The sequence below is a fragment of the Palaemon carinicauda genome, chromosome 13 (genome assembly GCF_036898095.1).
Source record: "Palaemon carinicauda isolate YSFRI2023 chromosome 13, ASM3689809v2, whole genome shotgun sequence".
Classification (NCBI taxonomy): Eukaryota; Metazoa; Arthropoda; class Malacostraca; order Decapoda; family Palaemonidae; genus Palaemon; species Palaemon carinicauda.
In genome coordinates this window covers 7,458,687-7,483,559 of record NC_090737.1, presented here as the reverse complement: position 1 = coordinate 7,483,559, position 24,873 = coordinate 7,458,687, and the positions used below count along the sequence as shown (strand labels likewise).

Below are 24,873 nucleotides of genomic sequence, written 5' to 3'. Positions count from 1 at the left end.
CCCTTTCCCAAGTTTCTCTCCCTCAAACTTTATCTTGTTTTCCTTACTAATAGACCCTTCTCAATTTAATGTTTGGATCTTGAGAGGGTATACACAAATGTACACCTATATTCATCATTACGTTGCATTTCATGAAGTCGGTGTCAGGTCTGACCCTATACTCATTTTTTTTTAATGAGGCGCATTTGCACCGACTCGCAGCGGTGTCCTTTTAGCTCGGAAAAGTGTCCTGCTATCTGATTGGTTAGAATTATCTTGTCCAACCAATCAGCGATCAGGAAACTTTTCAAGCTAAAAGGGCACCCCTGCGAATCAGTACAAATCTGCCTCACTAAAAAGAATTAGCTATAGTTGCATGTATAGATGCATTTGGCCTCCTCAGATGCAATACTAGCATATGTTGCCTAATGGTTTCATCCCAATAACAGAGCTCCTCTCTCCTTATGTTACTTTCCTGTGGAAAAATATTTTGAGCTCATGTAATTTTTTTATACAATATATAGTTCCACTAACTTTTACTGGATCATAATTATGCATTTCATATGTGTAAATACTGATAAATTTCGGGTTTTTTTCTCACAAACTTATTTTTATACTATACGTGGTTCTGAAAATGTATTACTGTAGATATACTTACTTGCAATTTGTTTAATTTGAAGAAAAGAAAATATCCTAAAAATTATGTTTTCTATAAGAAACATGGTTTTTTTTTGTGAAATTTACGTTGACTTAACGTTTTTTTCTTTTATATATTTTATGGGTTATTTTTAATTTTGGGAAGGCTTGTGGTTGAGGCTTATTAGAATGCTTTATTATATTCTTTGTGTGTATGTGAGCAATTTTCATATTTCAAATATTTTATTTAAAGTTTTTATGCCCTTGTTAAGTGTGGTCATATAGAATGTTATATAATTCTAAATAAACCAATGCTTTACATTATTTTATAAGGAAAAGTATTTTTTTACTTCAAGAGCAGTGTTACCAGAACAATAAAGTAATATGAAAAGTATTTTTTACTTCAAGAGCAGTGTTACCAGAACAATAAAGTAATATGAAAAGCATTTTTTTACTTCAAGAGCAGTGTTACCAGAACAATAAAGTAATACGTGATTCAAGATCACATTAATTGCGGAATATCCCCGATACTTTACTTTGATATTTCATCATTTAGATTTTGCAAAGCAAGAGATTATTCACACTTCCATTTTGTACTAACCAGGATATGATTCTCATCTCTCTATTTAATTTTTTCTTATAGATGGAGGTGACCGGAGCAGATATAAGTTTTTCCCTCACAGCACGGTCTGATCCGGGACACAACAACGGTAAATGCGTCGCAGTTAACACTGAAAACATTGAAGGACAGAGCATGTGAATTTATTAACAATAAGGTAAAGTATATAGTGAACCTTATTTCTTGTTATAATTTCCAATCGTTCAAAACTTGAGTAGTTTATATCTAATAGACTTGAAGGGAAGATATTGGAAGTCAGCATAATTTTTGTTGCCCTGTGTAAATTGCATAATGTACTGCCCTTTACGTAATATTTGTTCAGTAAATTATTCGAGAAATAGAGGTAATTGTTCTGTTTTTTATTTTTAGTTTATTAGCTCTTCTTGGAGGACACTCCAAAATCAAACCATTGTTCTTTAGTCTTGGATAGTGCCATAGCCTCTGTACCATGGTCTTCCCCTGTCTTGGGTTAAAGTTCTCTTGCTTGAGGGTACACTCGGGCACACTATTCTATCTTATTTCTCTTCTTGTTATTTTGAAGTTTTTATAGTTTATATAGGAAAAATTTATTTTAATGTTATTCTTAAACATCTCTTGTAGTTTTTCCTTATTTCCTTTCCTCACGGGGCTATTTTCCCTGTTGGAGCCCTTGGGTTCATAACATCCTGCTTTTCCAACTGTGATTGTACCTTAGCAACTAATAATGAAAATAATAAGAGTAAATTTACAGCATTAAAGTATATTATCACTGCTGAAGACACCAAGGAATAGTTATTATTAATCAGATGCTAAATAATTAAGGAAATAGGAATTTTTTCTAGTTCCTATATTAAGGAAAACAGATTCAGAAACTTTAATTATTTTTCATAATTTACTAGAAATTTTTCAGTAGCCTAGGAAGAATGATTTATTCATATACAACAAAAGCATTGTAATAAGAAGTATAGGGAAGCTATGTGAAATAGAAAAATATAGACTTCCCTAAGAACCCTTTTGTACAATCATCCTCTCACAGTTAGGTAAGAGTGTTGAATTAAAGAGGATAGTTTTGCAGGGTGCAGATATGCTTGATTTCAAAAGGGGCAATCTTGAAGAGGAAATGACACAACGCAGCCGAGCCCTTTAGACAAGGGGTGAAGGGATATAGCGGCAAGGTGTCACCCTCTAAGGTCATTAGGATTTATTTATCTTCGAGATTTAAAAGAATTAATTGAACTGGGGAACGGAAAGCTATGCTAACCTTTGACCTTTAGAAAATGTATGATATTGAATGCTGAAATATGTACAGTATTACATACTTTAGGTTCATTGCATCCCCCCCCCCTTTTTTTCCCTGTTAGTTGGGTAAGTGTATTTTTATGATGTTATTATGTTTCCTCTTTAAAATGCTGTACATAGTTGTTTTGGAGGTACAATATTATATATTCATATTTTGGTTAGTTTTGTAAACTGTGTTGGTAAATAGAAATGCAGGATAATTTTAGCCGACTGATACTTTATACTTTTGATAATGTAGTCAGTAGATGATAATATCTAACATGACATAAAACTTTAAAATAGCATTTATACTAATTTACATTTAACACGCAGTTATTTATCCCATTCTATACAACATCATTATTTTTTTTCAGTTGATAGTAGAATGATTTAACACTCCTTGAAGCACCTCCCTTTCTTAAATGGCACTTTTTCACTTTTTGTCTGTCTGTATTGCATGAGCATGCGTACTACCATTTCAGCATTGTATGTAAAGTACAGTTTTAAGTACAGTACAGTACAGTATTTGTGAAATGCAAACATGATTTCCTAAGATGTATTTTTAGAGTCGGTGCAGTAATTTTTGTTGTTTTGAAAACTCACTCTTATAGTTTAGTTGGTAATCGTTCTTATTAAGCATTTTACCAAGACCACCAAGTCACATTTTTACTCAAAGGGTTATTTGAATGGCAAATTCCTAATTGTGAATTGAAAAAGGAATACTGTATGGAATTTTGGAAATTCAGATTATTGTATTTTTGATGAGGAGAGCATCTATATTTCGTAGTTATTTTAATTAAAACAAATAATGGCATTGCTAAAACGTCCTTTGTTTAATATTTATGCAAGCTCATCTGGTCGCTTATGCTCTTGACTGATAAGGTTATGGTGAAGTTCAGAGGTACACTCTGGGTCCCATTGCCCAGATGGCGAAGATCTGAAGTGCCCAAGGCAAAATAAGACAGTAATGCCCAGGAAAATCTTGGAAGGACCATCAGGGGAGAAAGGACCCCTTCCAAAAAAAAAAAAAAGGTCCTAGGACATTAGCGCCACAAAGAGACAGCGATCAGGGATGCTCTGCTGTACTGCCCTGTAGGGATGCTTGACCTAACTGTATGGCTTGAAGAGCACTTGGAATAACCAAGAGGACGGGCTCTGCAGAGCCAGATCATAATCAAGGGGTGGTACACAGTGCCCATTTCACTTTGATATTTCTTTTGCCCAGGTCTCTGGGGCAATCGACAGCCTTTTTTATGTAGTGAGGCTAGAGTGTGATCGGTATTCTGACAATAGGTCTTGTGTGTGCAACGGCCTACCACAGTCTGCAAAACCATTGCAATGCAACCTTTTTCTTGCCAGTGTACCTATATATCTACTTTTACTACAAGACTTTGAGGGAAAGATCGTATGTTTGTAATCCCATAAATTGTAAATCCACGATTTTAAATATTAAACTTAGCCGGTGAATATATAATAGCTGACGTCTCCGACGGCTCGACAGATTCCAAAAACTCGCGAGCGATCGCCGTGAAGGTTGCGGGTGTGACCACCAGCGCCGACTATCAGCCAGATACCGCATATACTTGTCAATTTCTCCAGTTCTTCTCTGTCGGTCTTGTCGACAAGTTGGTTCCGCTCGCTTTATGACCTCGAGTTTTCGACCGAATTGGTGAAGTACGTACTTGGTTTTGGTTTTATTGCTTTCGCCGTGTTGGATTATTCAATACTATCTTCAAAAGAAATGCTTTTGAAAGGAGAGGAAAAGTGTTTTGCCCTTACTTTTTTTTAATCTCTGGTTTTTCCATAGAGAAAAGATGGCCGACCCTTCCCTCAGTGTACGGAAGTGTGTTAAAGGCTTTTAGTAATTATTTTATCACTTTATAAATTATTGTTGATATTTATAGATTTACCTCTATATATTTTATATTTTATATCTCACCCGCCTTTATTAGGCCTCTTCGATTAGCTTTCCATTTATACTAAACATCAAGATAAATATTATGTTTTTGTTTATATGCGGCCTTTACCTATTCTATGTAGGCGGTCCTAACTTGGAAAGCGAAGTTAAACAGCGTTGAGCCCATTCAACTTTTATTTTTGTTTAGTTTAAAACAGTTGCTCTGTAAGAGTGATGAAATGAATATTTTTTAGAAAATATTTTAAGAAATATATTCTTTGAATAGTCTTCGTGCTGTTTTTTTCAAAGATGAACTATCGTTTGGTTTATTTATGCTACGCAGTTTGCGCTCTATCGTTACGATAGAGAAAGAGAGAATCACGGTTTCACTTTGCAGAAAGAGTAAATCGATTTTGACGTTTTGTTCATTCTTCTTTCAAACTGAAGTGTTTTAGATACTAATTTAAAGGAACTTGTTAATTTTCAATTTCTTAGTCCTTTCAGTTTTTTCCTTTAGTCAAATAACCTGTTATTGACGAAGGGTGAGTGGGCCATTCTCTTGTGAGTGACAAGAGAGAGAGAGAGAGATAACGATCCGATCTTTATTCTTGTCCCAAGTCTCTGTACAAGGAGTTTGGGAGCGAGTAACGTTGTTCTCGATTCAGTTTTTTTTTTTACTCTCGTCCCAAGTCTCTGTACGGGGAGAGAGGATAAAACGTTTTAGTTTTTATTCTCGTCCCAAGGCACTGTACTGTGAGAGATTGAAAACGTAGTCCGTAGTGAACTAGTGTTTAGTCTCCTCCCCAGTCACTGATCTTTTTAGCTTTATATATTTCCGTTTTATTCGATATATATGTATATGTTTATTGATTTTTGTATGTGTTTCATTTTGTACTAATGTGCTTACAATTTACGACTCATTTCGCAATTCTAACCTTTTGATGTAAGGGAGAATTGCGTACTTCAGGTAGAAATCAGTTTTATTCATGTTTAATGTGAAATTATTGAAAAATACGATATCAGTGAAGTAAGTGCAAAAAATATGTTCTGTGTTGCGGAGGGTTCGTTTGTTTGTGCTTGTCACTTGCCTAGTCCGAGACCTCTTTCAGGCTCCCCTGCACCAGGGAGAAGGAATGTCGTAAGACCTAAGGGAGTGAGGAGTGTAAACCAACGAACAGACGTTCCCTCAAAGGTATCAGACGTTGCTCGGCAAGCACGTCCTTGCCATAAGACTGGAGAGACGAAGTTTCTCCTCGTCTTCCGATGATTCGTCTCTTTAAAAGCCTGGGCGTAAAGTTTCGAGACGATTGAAACATTTATTAGTTCCTTCAGAACAAGTTCAACGTCCTAGCTGTAGTCATAATAAGAGTCCCGTTCATAGCGATGACGTTCATGTACAGACGTTTCTGCCACAGACTCGACGTGACGTTGAGCGGTAGACACCGTAGACACAACGTGACATCGAGTGTCAGTCACCGTAGTCTTGATATAGCATCGATCAGCAGTCACTGCTGTTTACTACGTGACGTTTGAACGTCAGCCACTGCAGTCACAGGTTGATCCGAAGTTAGATATGCTGTTAAAGCTTTCTTCTTCGATAGAAGCTTTCGATCCTGTTCCTGTGCGAAAGGATCCTTTGCTTTTTGTACGTCACGGTTCTGGGATACGTGATTCGGGTCTTCAACCTTCTAGACGAGCTTTGTTACGCCACGCTGACGTTATCTCTAGTGACAGCTTTGCTGTTAAGCGAGATGTGGAGCATAAATCTCGATGTAACTTTGATCGCTTTGAACGTCAGTCACCGCAGTCACAGCGTGACGTTGAGATGCAGACACCGCAGACACGACGTGACGTTGAGCGCTAGACACCGTAGACATGACGTGACGTCGAGGGTCAGTCATCGTAGTCACGATATAGCATCGAACAGCAGTCACCGCTGTTACTACGGGACGTTTGAACGTCAGTTACTTCTGTCACGACGTGTAGTAGAATAACATTCTCTGCAGTCACAACGTGACATCGACCCTCCAACTTTAACTTCTGTTCATATACAAGTTGATGTAGCCTGTCAGGCTTTTCCTTCACGTCATTCTGAATATAAATCTCCTTCTCGCAAGACTTTAGATTTATCAGATGATGTGCCTTCTGAAGAAGTATATGACCCCCTTTCAACTAATGTACCTTTGGGGAGTCATTAAGAAGAGGAGTAACCTAGGGTGGTCCAACAATCCCTTGTATTTTAATTATGAATTTCTTTAGTGAAATTTTGTCCTAGACTTTCTTCGACGCCTACTTTTACGAAGTCAGTTCTCTCTTGTTCTTCCAAGAGGGCCATGCTCTTACTGGGAGACTGGTTGGAATCCAGGAGAAGTTTAGGAAAGTCTGCTTTTGCTTTTCCTCCTTCTTAATTAGCTTCTCGCTCGGGCATCTGGTGTGACACAGGAGAAGCTCGAGGAGAAGTTCTCGGCTTGGGAGTACCTGCCTCTGCCCAGGGAGACTTCTTAAGCCTTGTGGACTCTCCTCGTTGTCTAGCCATGAGACGCTCCAAGATTTTATGGTCGGCTTCAGAGCTAGACCATCTCCTGTTAGGAGTTTTTTTTTTTCGAGCGTTTGAAGTTTTTATTTGTTGGATTGGTCCCTGGGAGCCTTAAGTAAGAAGGTCTCTCCAGCTGTCAATGTATTGCTGTACAATTATGTCTTGCATGAACAAGGCTATCAGGGATGGCTCCAATGATCTGGCAGCCACGTTCACTGCAGGAACAAGGCTATCAGGGATGGCTCCAATGATCTGGCAGCCACATTCACTGCAGGAGTACTTGAGATGTAAGTGCGCTCAATGTGTTCATTGTCAAGACAAACTTCACGATGAAGACTACCAAATCTGTCTTGGCAGCAGTAAGGGAAGGCGACTGGATGGTCTCTCTCGACCTTCAGGATGCATACTTCCACATCCCGATTCATCCAAACTTTCAACAACATCTGAGGTTTGTGGACGGGAAAGTAATGTACCAATTTCGAGCACTGTACTTCGGCCTCATTCCTGCTCCTCTTATTTTTACAAGGCCCTTGCAAAATGTAGCAAGCTTTCTACATTTTTTGAGGATTCAGAGCCTCCCTTTATTTTGACGACTGGGTAATCAGGGCGTCGTCATTAAATCGCTGTCTGGAGAGCCTCTAATGGACATTAGACCTAACCAAGGAGCTAGGTCTCATAGTGAACGTAGAGAAGTCGTAACCTACAGTACCCCATCCCAGACTATTCTTTATTTGGGAATGGAGATACAGTGTCTGATTTTTCGGGCCTTTTCGTCTCCCACAAGAATGGAACAAGCTCTGTTAAAAGTCCTTCACTTGCAAGAGAAAAACAGTTGCTCTGTAAGAGTTTGAACTAGCCTCGTAGGCACTCTTTCATCGCTGGAGTAGTTTATCTTTCTGGGGAGACTCAACCTTTGCCCTCTCCAATTTCACCTAAACCATTGGAACAAGGAGAAGGGCTTAGAGAGTATCTCTTTCCCAATCTCCAACTCAGTCTAGACATGTCTGACTTGGTGGGACAGCAACATCAGACTTCGAGAAGGTCTTTCTCTTGTGATCAAAAACCCAAACCATGTGTTGTATTCAGATGCATCGGATTTGGGTTAGGGAGCTCCACTGGACAGTCTGGAATGCTCGGGTCTTTGGTCCACGGATCAGAAGGAACTCCATTTAAGGCAAGTAACATCTCTCCTTTGGCGAGATTTGTGCAAGGAAAAATGAATGTCTTGGCGGACTGCCTCAGCAGAAGAGGACAAGTCATCTCCATGGAGTGGACGTTGCACAAGACTGTGTGCGAGAAGCTATGGATGACATGGGGTCAACCCACCATAGATCTTTTTGCGACTTCACTGACAAAGAGGCTCTCGACTTACTGCTTTCCAGTTCCGGATCCAGAGGCAGCCCACATAGACGCTTTCCTGCTGGACTGGTCTCACCTGGACGTTTATGCCTTTCCACCTTTCAAGATCCTAAACAAGGTGCTGCAGAAGTTCACCTCTCACGAAGGGACCAGGTTGATGTTGGTTGCTCCACGCTGGCCCGCGAGAGAGTGGTTCACAGAGGTACTTCTATGGCTGGTAGACGTTCCAAGAAGTCTGCCGTTGCGGATGGATCTCTTGCGACAGCCTCACGTAAAGAGATTTCATCAAAGCCTCCCCACGCTTCGTCTAACTGCCTTCAGACTATCGAAAGACTCTCTTGAGCTCGAAGGTTTTCGAAGGAGGCAGCTAGAGCGATCGCGAGGGCTAGAAGATCCTCTACCATCAGGATCTATCAGTTGAAATGGGAGGTATTTAGAGACTGGTGCAAGTCCTCCTCTATTTCCTCTTCCAAGTGCCTCTGTAGCGCAGATTGCGGAGTTTCTGCTTTATCTGAGAAACGGTCGCTCCCTCTCTGCATCCACCATTAAAGGCTACAGAAGCATGTTAGCTTCTGTTTTCAGGCATAGGGGTTTGGATCTTTCTAATAACAAAGATCTCCAAGACCTGCTTAAGTCTTTCGAGACTTCAAGGAGCGTCATATTTCGACTCCTGCTTGGAACTTGGACGTGGTCCTACGGTTCCTTATGTCAAACAGGTTTGAACCATTAAATTCAGCCTCCCTGAAGGATCTTACCCTCAAGACACTTTTTTTTTGGTGTGCTTGGCTTCGGCTAAAAAGGTTAGTGAGATACATGCTTTTAGCGAGAACATCGGCTTCTCCACTAATAAAGCAGTATGCGCTCTTCAACTTGGTGTTTTGGCCAAGAATGGACTTCCGCCTCGTCCTTGGCCTAAATCATTTGATATCCCCAGTCTTTCTGAGATTGTGGGGAATGAAGTTGAAAGAGTGCTGTGCCCCCGTTAGAGCTCTTAAATTTTATTTATCCAGAGCTAAACCGCTACGAGGTTGTTCAGAGGCTTTATGGTGCTCCGTTAAAAAGCCCTCTTTGCCCATGTCTAAGAATGCGTGGTCTTATTTTATTAGACTTTTGATTCGGGAGGCACACATTCATTTAAGTGAGAAGGATCGTAATTTACTTAAAGTCAAGGCTCATGAAGTCAGAGCGATAGCAACTTCAGTAGTGTTTAAGCAAAATAGATCCATTAAAAGTATTATGGACGCGACCTTTTGGAGAGGCAAGTCGGTATTCGCTTCATATTACTTGAAAGATGTCCAGACTCTTTATGAGGACTGCTACACACTGGGACCATTCGTAGCAGCGAGTGCAGTAGTGGGTGAAGGCTTTACCACTACATTCCCTTAATCCCAATATCCTTTTAATCTACTCTTGAAACTTTTAATCTTATTTTGGGTTGTACGGGGGACTAAGAAGTCTTTCGCAATCTTTTTGATTTGGCGGGTGGTCAAAATGTTGTTTCTTGAGAGCGCCCAGATTAAGGGTATTGATGAGGTCCTGTTATAGGGGTGTTCGCCCTGGATATAACAGCTCCTGGGAGTTTTTCAGCATCCTGAGAGGATGGCTGGGCTTCGTGAGGAAAGCAGACTAATGAGGCAAAGTAATCATCAGAGTCAGCTTCCTTACCAGGTACCTATACTTAAGTTGGTTTTTTATGAAATAATTGTCAAAAAACTCTTGAGCATATACGCCTTTATTGTATTAATACTGGTCTCTACCCACCACCATGGATGTGAATCAGCTATTATATATTCACCGGCTAAGTTTAATATTTAAAAATGATATTTTGATTATAAAATAAATTTTTGAATATACTTACCCGGTGAATATATAAATTAAAGGCCCTCCCTTCCTCCCCGATAGAGACCCAGCGGACTGAGAAGAACTGGAGAAATAGACAAGTATATGCGGTATCTGGCCGATAGTCGGCGCTGGTGGTCACACCCGCAACCTTCACGGCGATCGCTCGCGAGTTTTTGGAATCTGTCGAGCCGTCGGAGACGTCAGCTATTATATATTCACCGGGTAAGTATATTCAAAAATTTATTTTATAATCAAAATATAATTTTTCTCTGATTCCCTCAGGAAGAGGATATCGGTTTTCTTCTTTTCTCGATGGAGTAGTAAATGAATATTTGCTGCACGTTTCTCTTAAGTTGAATTCATCGTATTTCTTTATCTGCTCGTTTGTTTATTTACAATTTTTATGTTATGGTTGTGGAATGATCTTCCTAATCGGGTAGTTGAATCAGTAGAACTTCAAAAATTCAAAGTAGGAGTAAATGTTTTTATATTGACCAGGCTGACATAAGTCTTTTTATTGTTTATATATGACATATCTGTTTTTGACATTGTTAATAGTTTATATAGGTCATATCTGTTTTGACACTGTTACTGTTTTTAGAATGATCTATTGTTAATTTATTCTCATCATTTATTTATTTCCTTATTTCCTTTCCTCACTGGGCTATTTTTCCCTGTTGGAACCCTTGGGCTTATAGCATCTTGCCTTTCCAACTAGGGTTGTAGCTTGGCTAGTAATAATAATAATATAGGAAATATTTATTTTAATATTGCTGCTGTTATTAAAAATTTTCATTTTTCCTTGTTTCTTTTCCTCACTGGGCTATTTTCCTTGTTGGAGCCCCTGAGTTTATAGCATCGTGCGTTTCCAACTAGGGTTGTAGCTTAGCTGGTAATAATAATAATAATGATAATAATAATGAAAGATGCATAAAGTTTCAGAAGCAATAATTAAATACAGTATACATAATGCATGGAATTGGCCATCAAATGCACCGAGGAGAATATATTATGCCAGCAACGTGTTTTACTTGTGTCATACTTGTGTTGGTATTTAGTACAGTGTATAGCAAAACTGGTAATACCTAAATTCTGTGATTTTCATTCAAGTTATTAATTGGCAACTCTTGCATTCTTCACATTTCTAATGGGTCTAGGGTCTAGCAACGAAGTATTTTAGAACTTCGCTCAATAAAAGATACAGTTCATTGAGTGGGGTTTTAAAATATTAATGCAATATTTTTATCAATATATCAGCTAAGTCATTTTGGAAAAATGAACATAATAATCTATAATTATGATAAAAAAAAAAAATACTGTACTTAATGAATCTGACTTTTTAGCCGCCATATAATGTTTTTAACGTAATGAATGTGTCGGAGGTGTCGTTGTGGGTGGGGCCTATTCTGACATTAACTGGTAGTATAATGACAGTCATCTGCCAAACATGATGGTCTTGGGAGCTATCCAACCGCAACTGGGAACCCAAAAAAAAAAAATGATATTCCATCCATCTCCTATATCTTCTTCATCTTCTTCTTTGTCTACATCTTTTCCCACTTCTATGTGGGGTCTTATGTTTCTGGTCAGCTTTCTCCATCTACCCCTGTCCCACACCTCATCACCGGTTAATCCCTTTGATCGAAGGTCATCCTTAATACAGTCCACCCACCTTCACTTTGGTCTCCTCTACAGATGGTTAAAACGATACAATGTTGGAGAAAGATTGAAAAGCTATCCTATAGTCAATTATTTTTAGTGAGGCATTTGCACTGACTCGCAGGGGTGCCCTTTTAGCTCGGGAAAGTTTCCTGATCGCTGATTGGTTGGACAAGATAATTCTAACCAATCAGGTAGCAAGAAATTTTTACGAGCTAAAAGGGCACCGCTGCGAGTCGGAGGAAATGCGCCTCATTAAAAAAGAATTGAGTATAGGCGGTTAGAGAACTTATAACCAAGCATTCATTTCCCTAATCATTTTCCCTTCTCAATAGAAGACAATTAAGCCATCATAAGCTGATGCTTATCATCTTGGGAGTCATTGGGAGAGGAAAATATTTTTGATAGATTGGTTGAATTATTCTCAGAAGGAATAAGCAACCTAGACTTGCATACAAAATATTAATCACTCTCTCTCTCTCTCTCTCTCTCTCTCTCTCTCTCTCTCTCTCTCTCTCTCTCTCTCTCTCTCTCTCTCTCTCTCTCTCATAATCAGTGACATATTTCAACAGGTTTAACTTTCGTTTCTTGGTTTGCCTAAACATTATACCAAGAAAATAGTAACATATTTTTGAATACGAAATGGTCTTTATTTTAATTATTTTACTGAAAATTTTGTTTTATTTTTCGCATTGGGCTATGTATTTCAAAGGATTATACGTATGTTTTATCAAATTATAGTCGTATACCATTCATTTCACTTATAACCTTTGTATTATCAGTCTAAATCATTATCCATTACTGTACTTGGTTTAAAATGTCTTTATTACATTTCATCTCATGAAATTTTCTTAGGATTTCATTAGAACCTATTTGTGAAGGTTTAAATGGCTCGATTTGCCTCTCCTTGCTTTACTCTTTGGAGACTTGAACTTTGCACTCCTGATTACACTGCAGATAATTTTTATTAAACCTATGTGCCCATGAAGAAAATGAGACAGAAGTGTACCGCACCCAGACTCTGTAGAAATTTCATAAATCCTACATTATGGACTGATAGACAATTGATATAAGTTACGAGTTTTGTTGAAAATATATTTTGTCACTATCTGACCTACTGTATAGCCTATGCCCTAGTATGTTGTAAAGCCAATAGCACAGGCCTAGATTTCAGAACTATTTTATTAATATCTGCACTCAATAGATATTGGGGAATATCTATGACTCGATAATAGTCGTACATTCGTAAAGTAAAAGTAAAATAAGAAATAGGTAGAATTTATTGTATTTATAATCACAAATATAACTCATAACCTCGCTTATTTACTTATTTATATATTTTTCCCCAAGCTAAAGAAATCGCTCTAGGAACTAGACTTATACTGTATAGTTAGCGTTAATTATAACAAAAATAATGTGAAAGTAATGACTTGTAATTCATTTTTTTTTACACACAAAACTACATTAGCAAAAATAACTTTGAACTCGTATACCAAATGCATAAATTGTTAACATTAAACTATAGAACTGCTTAACTTCTGCATCGTAACGCCCTCTTTCCCACTTTCGCTCTATCTAGACAGACAGTTCCAAGACTAGTCTCGCAGTGTCTTGGTGGCAGGGGGATTTGTGCCACAGTAATTTATTTAATTTTTGTTCTGGAATAATATTTTAGCATGAAATGTTTTTTTAACGATGTAATATCTTCCTATGATAAAATTCTACATAAGTAACCAACGCTGCCTCATACCTGCACGTTACAAAGTGAAATATATAATTTAATACTAAGTGGCAACTTAAAACAACGCTTGTCCGATACAAAAATAGAAAAAGGTATCACCAGTTTTGCTGCATACTGTACATGTAGATAATAGGTTGGCCAGGGCATCAGCCATCTGTTATGATACTACCGCAAGAGAGTTCTGGTGTCCTTTGACTGTCCAGAAAGTATTGCATTGGATCCCTTTCTCTGGTTACGGCTCATTTTTCTTTTGCTTACACACACACACCAAATACACCTGACAACACTGAAACTACCAAACAATTTTTCTTCGCTCAAGGAATTTGCAATGTGATTGTTCAGTGGATACTTTCCTCTTGGTAAGGTTAGAAGAGACTCTTTAGCTGTGACAAGCAGCTCTTTTAAGAGAAGGACACTCCAAAATCAAACCATTGTTCTCTAGTCTTTGATAGTGCCATAGCTTCTGTACCATGGTCTTCCACTGTCTTGGCTTAGAGTTCTCTTGCTTGGGGGGTGTCCTTGGACACGCTATTCGATCTTATGTCTCTTCCTCTTGTTATTTTGAAGTTTTTATAGTTTATATATAATAGATTTATTTTACTGTTTTTATTATTCTTAAACTTCTCTCATAGTATATTTCCTTAATTCCGTTCCTCACTGATCTATTTTCTCTGTTGGAGCCCTTGGTCTTATAGCATCCTGCTTTTCCAACAAGGGTTTTAGCTTAGCAAGTAATGATAATAATGATAATAATATCTTTCTGGGTTTGAGAGAAGTTACTACTGCTTGGTAAATAACCCAGAAACATGGAGTAACTAATAAAGCCAGCGATAGTGATGGAATATCGTTAACAGGAGTAATAACGTGGTCTATGGAGTAATCAACAAGTACACTGGAAGGGTTGCAGCAATATTGCCATAAGAGGAATCCTCTTCATGCTCATGTTGCAAGAAAATGTCTTCTGGTTTCAAAGAGGCAAACAGAATTGGAAGTTACCTCAGGACAAGAAGAAACCTTGAATTTTGATATTGGAACGAGAAGGAGAGGGAAACCAAAGTGAAAGTGGATGGACTGTATCAAGGATGACCTTCGATCAAAGGGATTAACCGGTGATGAAGTGTGGGACAGAGGTAGATGGAGAAAGCTGGCCAGAAACATCTTCCCCACATAGAATTGGAAAAAGATGCAGACAAAGAAGAAGAAGAATTGGATGTGATGTTTGTCAACCCTGTATCATTTATGGTCCCAATGGTTTTTGTTGACAGCTATGGCCCTATTGTTGCATTTCCATTACAGTAATCGTACCCAAGCTTTGTGTACTATAAGAAAGAGTTTCAATAAGCACTTCTAGAAATTCAATGAATATTTACCTTAATCAGTATGATTTATTATCAGTGGTAAGATAAGTTGATATAAGCATGTGGTGATAGGCGTGAACCGACTTAATCTTACCCAGACACCATAACCCATTCATTATGGGTAGAGAACTGCAACAAGTTGCTGTTTTTATCTGTGTATTTTCCTCTTTTTGTTGTTGTTGTTGTTGTTGTTGGAATGTTTGACTGAAATTCAGCCACTTTCTCTCTTAGATTATGAAGGAATGGCTCAAGACTGTGTTTAACCCTTTTACCCCCAGGCTATTTGGAACTTTCCAACCATTAACCCCCAGGGGTTTTCTTTTTTTCAAGCACATTTTGCAATATATATTTTTCAAATTGCTCTAACAGCCTTAATTTTTGTCATAGAGAGGTCAGGTTGGTTTCATTCTTTTGGAAAATGCCTGAAGATTCTCATAAAGTTATCAAAAATATGCAAAAAAAAATGTAAATAGCAGTTTCTTTGCAAGGACGCACCAGTGCGTCCATGGGGGTAAAAGGATGAGTTTTGTGAAACGTACCAGTACGTTCATTGGGGGTAAAAGGGTTAATCTCTTTTATTTGAGGATGAGAAACCTATATTATCCTTGACAGGACATGGATCTGCTATCTGCAATAATTTATGGGCAGCGATCACTTGCCTTTTTTTATAATCTGTTGGTGTGGAAGAGAAGCACGATTTTTATAGTGTTGTCACTAATTATTGCAGTTTTCTTCAGTTATTGGCTAGCGCTAGGTTCATCAAAATTTTATTAGGGGGCATTCGGAGGGTTTGATCATTGTTTCTGCTGTTTTTAAATGTGGCCTGGTAAAAGGTTTTCTCCTATTTCCACATAAAACCTCTTAGTAATGTTGACTTCACTAGGTAAATGGTATTAGCAGGTGTTGTAGTTTAGAATCCATATATTCTAAGTTATTAGTGAGGAAGATGCTGTCTAGATAATTTCTGTCCAGCCATAGCATTCCAGCATCCTCTTTTTTTATTGATCCCATTATCTTCAAAATTTTACAGAATAACTAAGATTTATATTAGAAAAGAAGGACTTTTCACCTGGTGTCACAGGTCTCTCCCCAGAAATAGGTTTTTCCTTCGTCAAAATCCCTTTATTATTATTATTATTATTATTGTTATTATTATTATTACAGTATTATTATTATTGTTTTTATTATTATTACTGTTACTTGCTAAAATACAACCCTAGTTGGAAAAGCAAGAGGCTATAGGCCCAAGGGCACCAACTGGGAGAATAGCCCAGTGAGGAAAGGAAATAAGGAAACAAATAAACTACAAGAGAAGTGATTAAACAGCATTTAAATTAATCTTTCATATATGAAATATAAAAATTATAAAAAAATAAGAGGAAGAGAAATAAGACAGAATGTTGAGATGGATGTGTGGAGTGACAAGAAGAGATAAGATATGGAATGAGGTAATTAGGGGTACCACAGGAGTTAGAAAACTATCACATAAGATCCATAAAGTAGACTAAGGTGGTATGGTCTTGTCATGAGAAGAGATGAACAGTATATTGGGAGGAGAATGATGGAAATGGGGGTACAGGGAAAGCGAAGGTGGGTGGACTGTATCAAGGATGACTTTCGATCAAAGGGATTAACCGGTGATGAGGTATGGGACAGAGGTAGATGGAGAAACCTGACCAGAAGCATCGACCCCACATAGAAGTGGGAAAAGATGTAGACAAAGAAGAAGAAGAAGAAGAAGAAATAAGACGGAATAGTGTGGCTGAGTGTGCCCTCAAGCAAGAGAACTCTAGCCCAAGACAGTGGAAGACCATGGTACAGCGACTATGGTACTACCTTAGACTTAGAGAACAATGGTTTGATTTTGGAGTGTCCTTCTCCTAGAAGAGCTGCTTACCATAGCTAAAGAGTCTCTTCTACCCTTACCAAGAGGAAAGTAGCCACTGAACAATTACATTTCAGTAGGTAACTCTTGAGTGAAGAAAAATTGTTTGGTAATTTCAGCCTTGTCAGGTGTATGAGGACAGAGGAGAATATGGAAAGAATAGGCCAGACTATTCGGTGTATGTGTAGGTAAAAACAAAATGAGCCGTAACCAGATAGAGGGACCCAACGTAGTAGTCTGGCCAGTCAAAGGACCCATAACTCTCTAGCGGTAGTCTCGAACAGGTGGCTGGTGCCCTGGCCAACCTACTTCCTTTTATATAATTCTGTTTGGAGATGCTCTGACTAGAATAGGCTTTAAATGGAGCAAATTTTTATTATAACATATATTCAATAGTGTATTTATAGAAATGGGTCTCATCAGTTTTTTTACAAGATGATGACATTTAGTTAATTTTACATGCTTTCATTACATAACCTGTTATATAAGGCAAAGTTGATTTTCCCAAGATATGCCTCCCCCCGTATGGGGTTAGTGCCGTCGAGAACCTCAAGCTTTCCAGTGTTGGTATTACGTAATGGTCTGGAGCATTTTAGCTACACTTCTTAGCCTTCTACTCTACCTCTGTTCGTGCTTCCCTTTTTCCATGTAACTCTCCAACCTCTTAACTTTAACTTAATATTGCAGCTGTGCATAAGTACTAAATGGCCTCTCATAGGTAACTTTTACTTGATATTGCATCTGTGCATAAGTACTAAATGGCCTCTTATAGGTTATCAATATCTTTAATATTTTTACTGTGACGAGGATTATTGGTATTATTAACCAGTCCAGACTCTATGTATCTAGATAACTTTATTCCATTAATATTTTATGTGACATACTAATCTCTCCTCAATATTATGGTTTTTTGTGTGCTGTTAAATTCTTGAATGAATAAAGTTTTATTTTCCCCTTTCTTTTGTGCAGTTCTGTCGTCTCGCAATGAGCCACAGTTTTCCTTTGTTTCTCGACTCCCTGGCCATGTCTTTATTGTGTTCTGTTCGATATCATCATCTTTAAGCTGCAACTTGGTATATCTTGTGAATTATCCAGTGGTAACTGTTATTTTTTGGGGATGGCAACATATTTTTCTGGATGTTCCAAGAATGTTATATACTTTTTTATTGATATAATGGTATTGTATATTATAAACTTACCAATAAGTTATGGAGTTTGTCGTAATATATTTCGGAATTTGGGGCAGGGGTTTGCTTTTCTTACTTGAGTGTATGTTAAATATTGCGTTGGATAAACAGTATTTTAAAGCGTATTAGTGCACGTTAAAAACATGTTTATATAAATTCTTAGTGGCCACTTTCCTCTTGGTAAGGGTAGTTAGTTATGGTAAGCGGCTCTTCTAGGAGAAGGACGCTCCAAATTCAAACCTTTATTCTCTAGTCTTGGCTAGTGCCATAGCCTTTGTACCATGGTCTTCCACTGTCTTGGGGTAGAGTTCTCTTGCTTGAGGGTACACTCAAGCACACTATTCTATCTTATTTCTCTTCCTCTTGGTTTGTTAATGTTTTTATTGTTTAAACAGGGAAAAATAGCTTAGCAAGTAATAATAATGATAGTCATAATCCTGATGATCATGATGATGAGGAGGAGGAAATATGATGTTGCAGCACATTATCATTGGTTTAGTGTTATTATTCGGTATATCATAAAGAGTCCAATGATAGGAAGGGTTTGAAAATAAATCGGTTAAGGAAATTTTGTCGTCTTTCTAACTTACCTCATTCACTATAAGATTTTTCAAATAGTGCTGTACATTCAATCACATTTCAATTCTAATTCTATATATCTTTTCGGCCTTCCCTAATAGTCAAAATTCAGGAAATTTTATTATTAGAATTCTGTGTTTCTTTATGGTAGTACAGTACATTTTACATATCTATGATATTATTACTATACAGTATTAGGAGTTTATCCAAACCACTAATTGAGGATTTCTGACTTTATTAGGGCAGGCCATAAAGATATGATATAGAATTAGAATTAAAATTTAGTTGAATAGATATACTACTATTCAAAAAAATTTATAGTAAATGAGATAAGTTAGAAAGACGACAAAATTCCCTTAACCCTTTTACCCCCAAGGTATTTGGAACTTTCCAACCCTTAACCCCAGGCGGTTTTTTTTTCTTAAGCACATTTGGCAGTATAGTTTTTTATTTTTTTTTTTTAAATCGCTCTAACAGGCTTAATTTTTGTCATAGAGAGGTCAGGTTGGTCTCATTCTTTTGAAAAATGCCTGAAGTTTCTCATAAAATTATCAAAATTATGCAAAAAAAAAATTGTAAATAGCAGTTTTTTGCAAGGACGTACCGGTACGTCCATGTGGGTAAAGGGATGAGTTTTGTGAAACGAAACAGTACGTCCATTGGGCGTAAAAGGGTTATCTGATTTATTTCCAAAGCTTGACATTCATTTTTAGTTGAAGTTTAAATATTCAATTAAAAAGTGTTTGATTTTCAATGTTAAACTTGCATTCGTCGAGATACTACCGCTGGAGTGTTATGAGGTCCTTTGACTGGCCAGACAGTACTACATTGAATCCTTCTCTCTGGTTACCTCTGAACTTTAATTCATCTTGCAATTACTGGGGGGACTGTGAATGGTCTTCATGGCCCTAATGCTGGGTCAAATGCCCAGGTTCATTTTCCCTTTGCCTACACACACACACAACGAATAGTCTAGCCTATTCTTTACATATTCTCCTCTGTCCTCATGCACCTGATAACTCTTTGAGATTACCAAACAATTCTTCTTCACCCACGGGGTTACTGCACTGGAAATGTTTAGTGGCCACTTTTCCTAGTGGTAAGGGTAGAAGAGACACTTTAGTTATGCTAAGCAGCTCTTCTAGGAGAAGGGCACTCCAAAATCAAACCATTGTTCCCTAGTCTTGGGCAGTGCCATAGCCTCTGTACCATGGTCTTCCACTGTCTTGGGTTAGAGTTCTCTTGCTTGAGGGTACATTCGGGCACATTTTTCTATCCTATTTCTCTTCCTCTTTTGTTAAATTTTTTATAGTTTGTATAGGAGGTAATTATTTAAATGTTTTTCTTTTATACTTTCCTCATTGGGTTATCTTCCCTGTTGGAGCCCCTTGACTTATAGCATCCTGGTTTTCCAACTAGGGTTGTAGCATAGCAATTAATTATATTAAAGATAATAAAGGGATTTTGACAAAGGAAAAATCTATTTCTGGGCGAGGGACCTGTGTCGCCCTTTGAAATGCTAAAAAAGAATGTTACGCATGTACTGGAGTCTCTTCCGTAATACTGTACATATATATTTTAACTATAAAACTCTCAGGTTGCATTATTTGTATTTTTTTATTTCTTCTTTATTTTTCCAGTTTCCGGATCACTCCTTGAACAAACTAAATGAAAGGTTGATACTTTTCCGTCACGATTACGATTCGCCTAATATTCTCCAGATAATCAACGCTGCTTCCGAAGTTACTCAGGATACCTTAGTGGAGATCGTCATGTCAGGTGAGTCACATTGATTCAACCATGTTCGATTTTGTACATACATGCATACATATACCAAGGCACTTCCCCCAATTTTGGGCGGTAGCCGACATCAAAAAAAAAAATTTGTACAGTACTATATTGTTGATTATCATTTATACATTGGTTTTTACATGAATACAAACCTGGGTCCTTTAATTAAACTTGGCCGTTTAACTTTTAATGAGGTGTCGGCATTTGCCAGTAGTTACCAGCCGGTGGCGGAGAAGCCCATCCCTCTTGTCTCTTTTGATTCTTCCCGGGCAGTACCATTCTGTTCGTAATACTGGGTATGTACTGTGGTTAATACTAATAGGCAGGCCTTCTCCATCATTAGGTTCAATTCTACATAGTATTCTAGAGGTTTTATTCCAGCTGTGACCAAGTTGTGGAATGATCTTCCTAATGCATGTTGCATAAGATTTTTCATAACTCTGACCATCCTTTACATTCAGGTCTCCTTGGACAATTCTATCCTGTTCGTAATACTAGGCAGGCAGTTAATTCTAATAGCCAGGCCTTCTCCATCATGAGGCTCAATACTACACAGTATTCTAGAAGTTTTATTCCAGCTGTTACCAAGTTGTGGAATGATCTTCCTAATCGGGTAGTTGAATCAGTAGAACTTCAAAAGTTCAAAGTTGCAGCAAATGGTTTTATGTTGACCAAGCTGACACGAGTCTTTTTATTGTTTATATATGACATATCTGTTTTTGACGTTGTTGATAGTTTATATAGGACATATCTATTTTGACACTGTTACTGTTTTTAGAATGATATATTGTTAATTTATTCTCATCATTTATTTATTTCCTTATTTCCTTTCCTCACTGGGGTATTTTTCCCTGTTGGAGCCCTTGGGCTTATAGCATCTTGCTTTTTCAACTAGGGTTGTAGCTTGGCTAATAATAATAATAATAATAATAATAATAATAATAATAATAATAATAATAATCGGGTAGTTAAATCGGTAGAACTTCAAAAGTTAAAATTTGTAGCAAATGTTATTTCGAACAGGCTGACATAAATCTTTTTGTAGTTTTTATTTAAAAGATCTCTTAATGTTATTACTGTTCTTGAAATATTTTATTTTAATTTTTCATTTCTTCTCATATAGTTTGTTTATTTCCTTATTTCCTTTCCTTACCAAGCTATTTTTCCCAGTTGGAGACCTTGTGCTTATAGTATCATGCTTTTCCAATTAGGGTTGTAGCTTAACTAGTAATAATAATGATGATAATACTGTAGAGGTAGACAAGTCTCCCCTCTCATACTAGGGCTGGAAATTCTCCCATTCAGCAAACACCACAAGGTCTTCCTCTTCCCTCATTCCAGTTCCGAGGACGTGGTCCTCGTACTGAAAATTGGAGAAATACCTCGCTTTATGCTCTGAGGTGTAGACTGCTCTTAAAAGGCGCTATAGAAGTAGTCTTGAATTGGTCTCCGGGTTTCTTCAGCCATCAGTTTCTGGTCAAGAAACCTCGGGGTTGGTGACCTGTCATCCCTGAACAAAGTCATCCACCAGACTCGGTTCAGGATGGAAACTCCATTAGCGGTGAGGAAGAACAATTTTATGACCTTACTAGGTCTCGGGGACACTTGGTTCCATATCCCCATAAATCGTTCTTCCAGGAAGCATCTACGTTTTGACATAGGAAGCAAAGTCTTCCAGTTCAAAGTTCTTTACTTCAAGCTGTCCATAACTTCATTTTAGCTCAAAATCTGTTGATCATGGATTGCAGATTTTCATTTTTTATTTTTTAACAGTCTTCACTTAAGGAAGTGACAGATGATTCGGATGAGTTACTTTTGTGTCCCATAAGGGGGCAAAGGCATTACCTCAAAAGAACCCAGACTGCAGAACATTAGAGTTTAACACCCTAGATCCCTTGGAGCACCAGAATAAGTTAAGGTGCTCGCCCACGTGATCAGAGGAGTTGGCACTACTCTTGCCTTCAAGAAGAATCTCTCGGTGGCTCAAGTTTTAGATGCTGTAATATGAAAGCGTTAAACCTCCTTCACTGCGCATTATTTGTGGGAATGCACTCATGGGTTATTAGGCTCGTTTTTGCTCTAGCCTGTGATTGCTGGTGTTGACCGTAGCTCCTTTTCAGTACCAAAAGTATTACGTCTAAGATGGTGATTACAAAATAATTCAATGTTGAGAGTGAGTGCGTGGCCCTTTTTCCTTGGTTCTTCTCCTCCCTTGGGATATAGCTCATGGATTCCTATGTAACTGGACAGACATAGTTACTGGTAAGTATCACCTTCAGCAAGAAGCTTTTATATTCCTATTAGATAGATGTGTTCTTTCCACCATCCTAAATACAAGGGGAAGTATGGATATGTACAGGCAAGCCTATCAAATTGTTCATGCCTAAAGAGATTTTATTTAGCAACAACCTTGGTTTATTGGGTCTTGAACCTGACGGTACATTTGACCCTGGTTAGTTAGGTGTCTAGGATGCAATTCTTCAGACCTTATCAGGTCAGAGCTCAGCTATCCCTGGATTTTAGCCAGCCAGTTTGATTAAAGGACGTTCTCCCACTGAAGGATGAGTTTCTTAGTTAAAGTCTGAAAGTTTGTTTCACGTAGGAACAAATCACAAATTTAAAAAGTAATTTGGGGGCCAGCCACTCCCCCCGATGCTCGGGAATCAGAGGAGGAGGTTCTGTCAGGAAGGGGATCCTGTATCCCTCCCTGAGGACTGCCACGGACCATGGGTCTGCACCGTTGTCCCGCCATGCTTGCCAATGGTATTTGAGGCTTCCCCCCACCTGTGGCGTGGGAAGATGTAGGGGGCCTCTCTTCCTATCTCCTTCTGGGGAGACGGTTTGAGCGGCCTCGTCTCGAGCCCGAGTATTTTTGTCTAAAGGAGGCTTGGGCTGGGGCAACACTTCTGCGGGAGGGCCGCGAGGACTGATGCCAGGAAGGGGAGGGGGCCTCCTGTCTAGCTGGTGGTGTAGGCGGGTAGGCCCCGTCCACAGACGGTCTTCTATGTAGAGGGCGTCTTGTTGCTGGCTGCTTATGCTCAGCCGAGCCCTTCAGTTTCCCCACTCTTTCCATGGTCTCCGCCACCGTCTGTAGGGAGAACAGGGTCTCACCCCACACTGGAGCATTCCTAAGGAACTTGGCTTCATGCTCGGGGAGTCTACGAGGGAGCCTGATTAGTACCGTGTCTCTCCTTCTTAAGATCCAGTTCGCCACGGAGGGACCCGACAAGGGAAAACAGAGATAGGGGGGACTGCGCAAAATTCTTGGTCGGATAGGAAGGAGATCCCAGATACTCCTAAGAAAGTAGTTCGAGGTAAGTACTGTTAGGAAAAATACAAATTACTCAAAATTTGTGATTTTTCCTAAATATACAAACTTGTGTCCTCTAACATCCTGCCATCACCTCCCCTAAAATCCCCCATGTAATCAAAGTGACTGTTCAGCGTACCAGCTAGGCTTGACGGCGGGGCCACCGGCTGACCCCTCATTAAAAGTTGAACGGTCGAGTTCCAGCTAGGCTAGAATCAATTTCCTAATTATAGGACTCGGGTACAAGTTGGTGCATCTGGATAGCCGTTGCTCAGAAGAAAGGTACTTTATGATAATCAATTTTGTAACTAGCAAGTTTAAAATTTCCTTTCTAAACCACATAGGAAAGGGTATTGAATTTTATGGACTCGTATTTTCATGTGTATAGTATATTTTGTGTTCAGTTTTTTATCATATGATATGTTTATATTGTCTTTCAAAATATAGAGGTGTAAATTTCCATAGGCATATATAGACGGTATGCTTCCAGTGCTACATTTCCGGAGACTAAACGATGTGGATAAGGGTAATAGTGATTGCCGAGTGTATGAAGAAAAAATTACCATGTCATGAAAAATTCTTATTTATCTTTGAGAGTCCTAACATTTTGAGGCAACACAAAGTACATAATGTTTCTAAATGTTCCAATATTATAATTTCAAGGTAGAAGTGAAAAGGATTTCAGTATTGTATATTATTTGTGAAAGCTTGTGCTATACAGGTTCTGAGCTTAATATCCATTTCTATTTTTCAGCCCACAATCCAATTGATGAGGTGCAGATCCGGCCTCATATGTTGTATGTTCACTCGTATAAGACGCCAACATTCTGTGACTTTTGTGGGGAGATGCTGTGGGGTTTGGTCAGACAGGGACTTAAGTGTGAAGGTAAGGCTATTGGAATTACTTGAAGAAAAAGTTCTAAAGCATGAGTTAAGTACAGTATGTTTATATTAGAGAATATTGATAATTTTAGTATGCAGGTACTGTACTAATAATTGGATAATTTTACTTTCCTTTCTCTCCACAAATAAAGAATAAACATGTTTTACTTGTAGTGCTCCTTTATGGTACAGTGCTTGAGATGTGTCAAGAAATCTTTGCTAAAGTACCTTCAGTGGAATAGTGTTGGAATCACTATTAATAGCCTGCCCACACTTGGGAAAATGCATTTTCAAAGATTTTTACATAAATCTCATCTTAATGGGAATCTATATGCCTTGTGTACAGAATAATTTCT

The 24,873-nt window shown here is 38.2% G+C and overlaps 1 protein-coding gene across 1 annotated transcript in view; it reads left to right on the top strand.

Annotated features, from left to right (window-relative positions):
* Positions 1 to 1,258: 1,258 nt before the first annotated feature.
* Positions 1,259 to 24,873, top strand: part of PKD (serine/threonine-protein kinase D3) — a 92,653-nt gene continuing 69,038 nt past the window's right edge. The window contains 4 exon segments of the mRNA XM_068385374.1: positions 1,259 to 1,294; positions 1,296 to 1,391; positions 20,175 to 20,313; positions 24,390 to 24,521. Coding sequence (XP_068241475.1) covers positions 1,259 to 1,294; positions 1,296 to 1,391; positions 20,175 to 20,313; positions 24,390 to 24,521 — 403 coding nt within the window.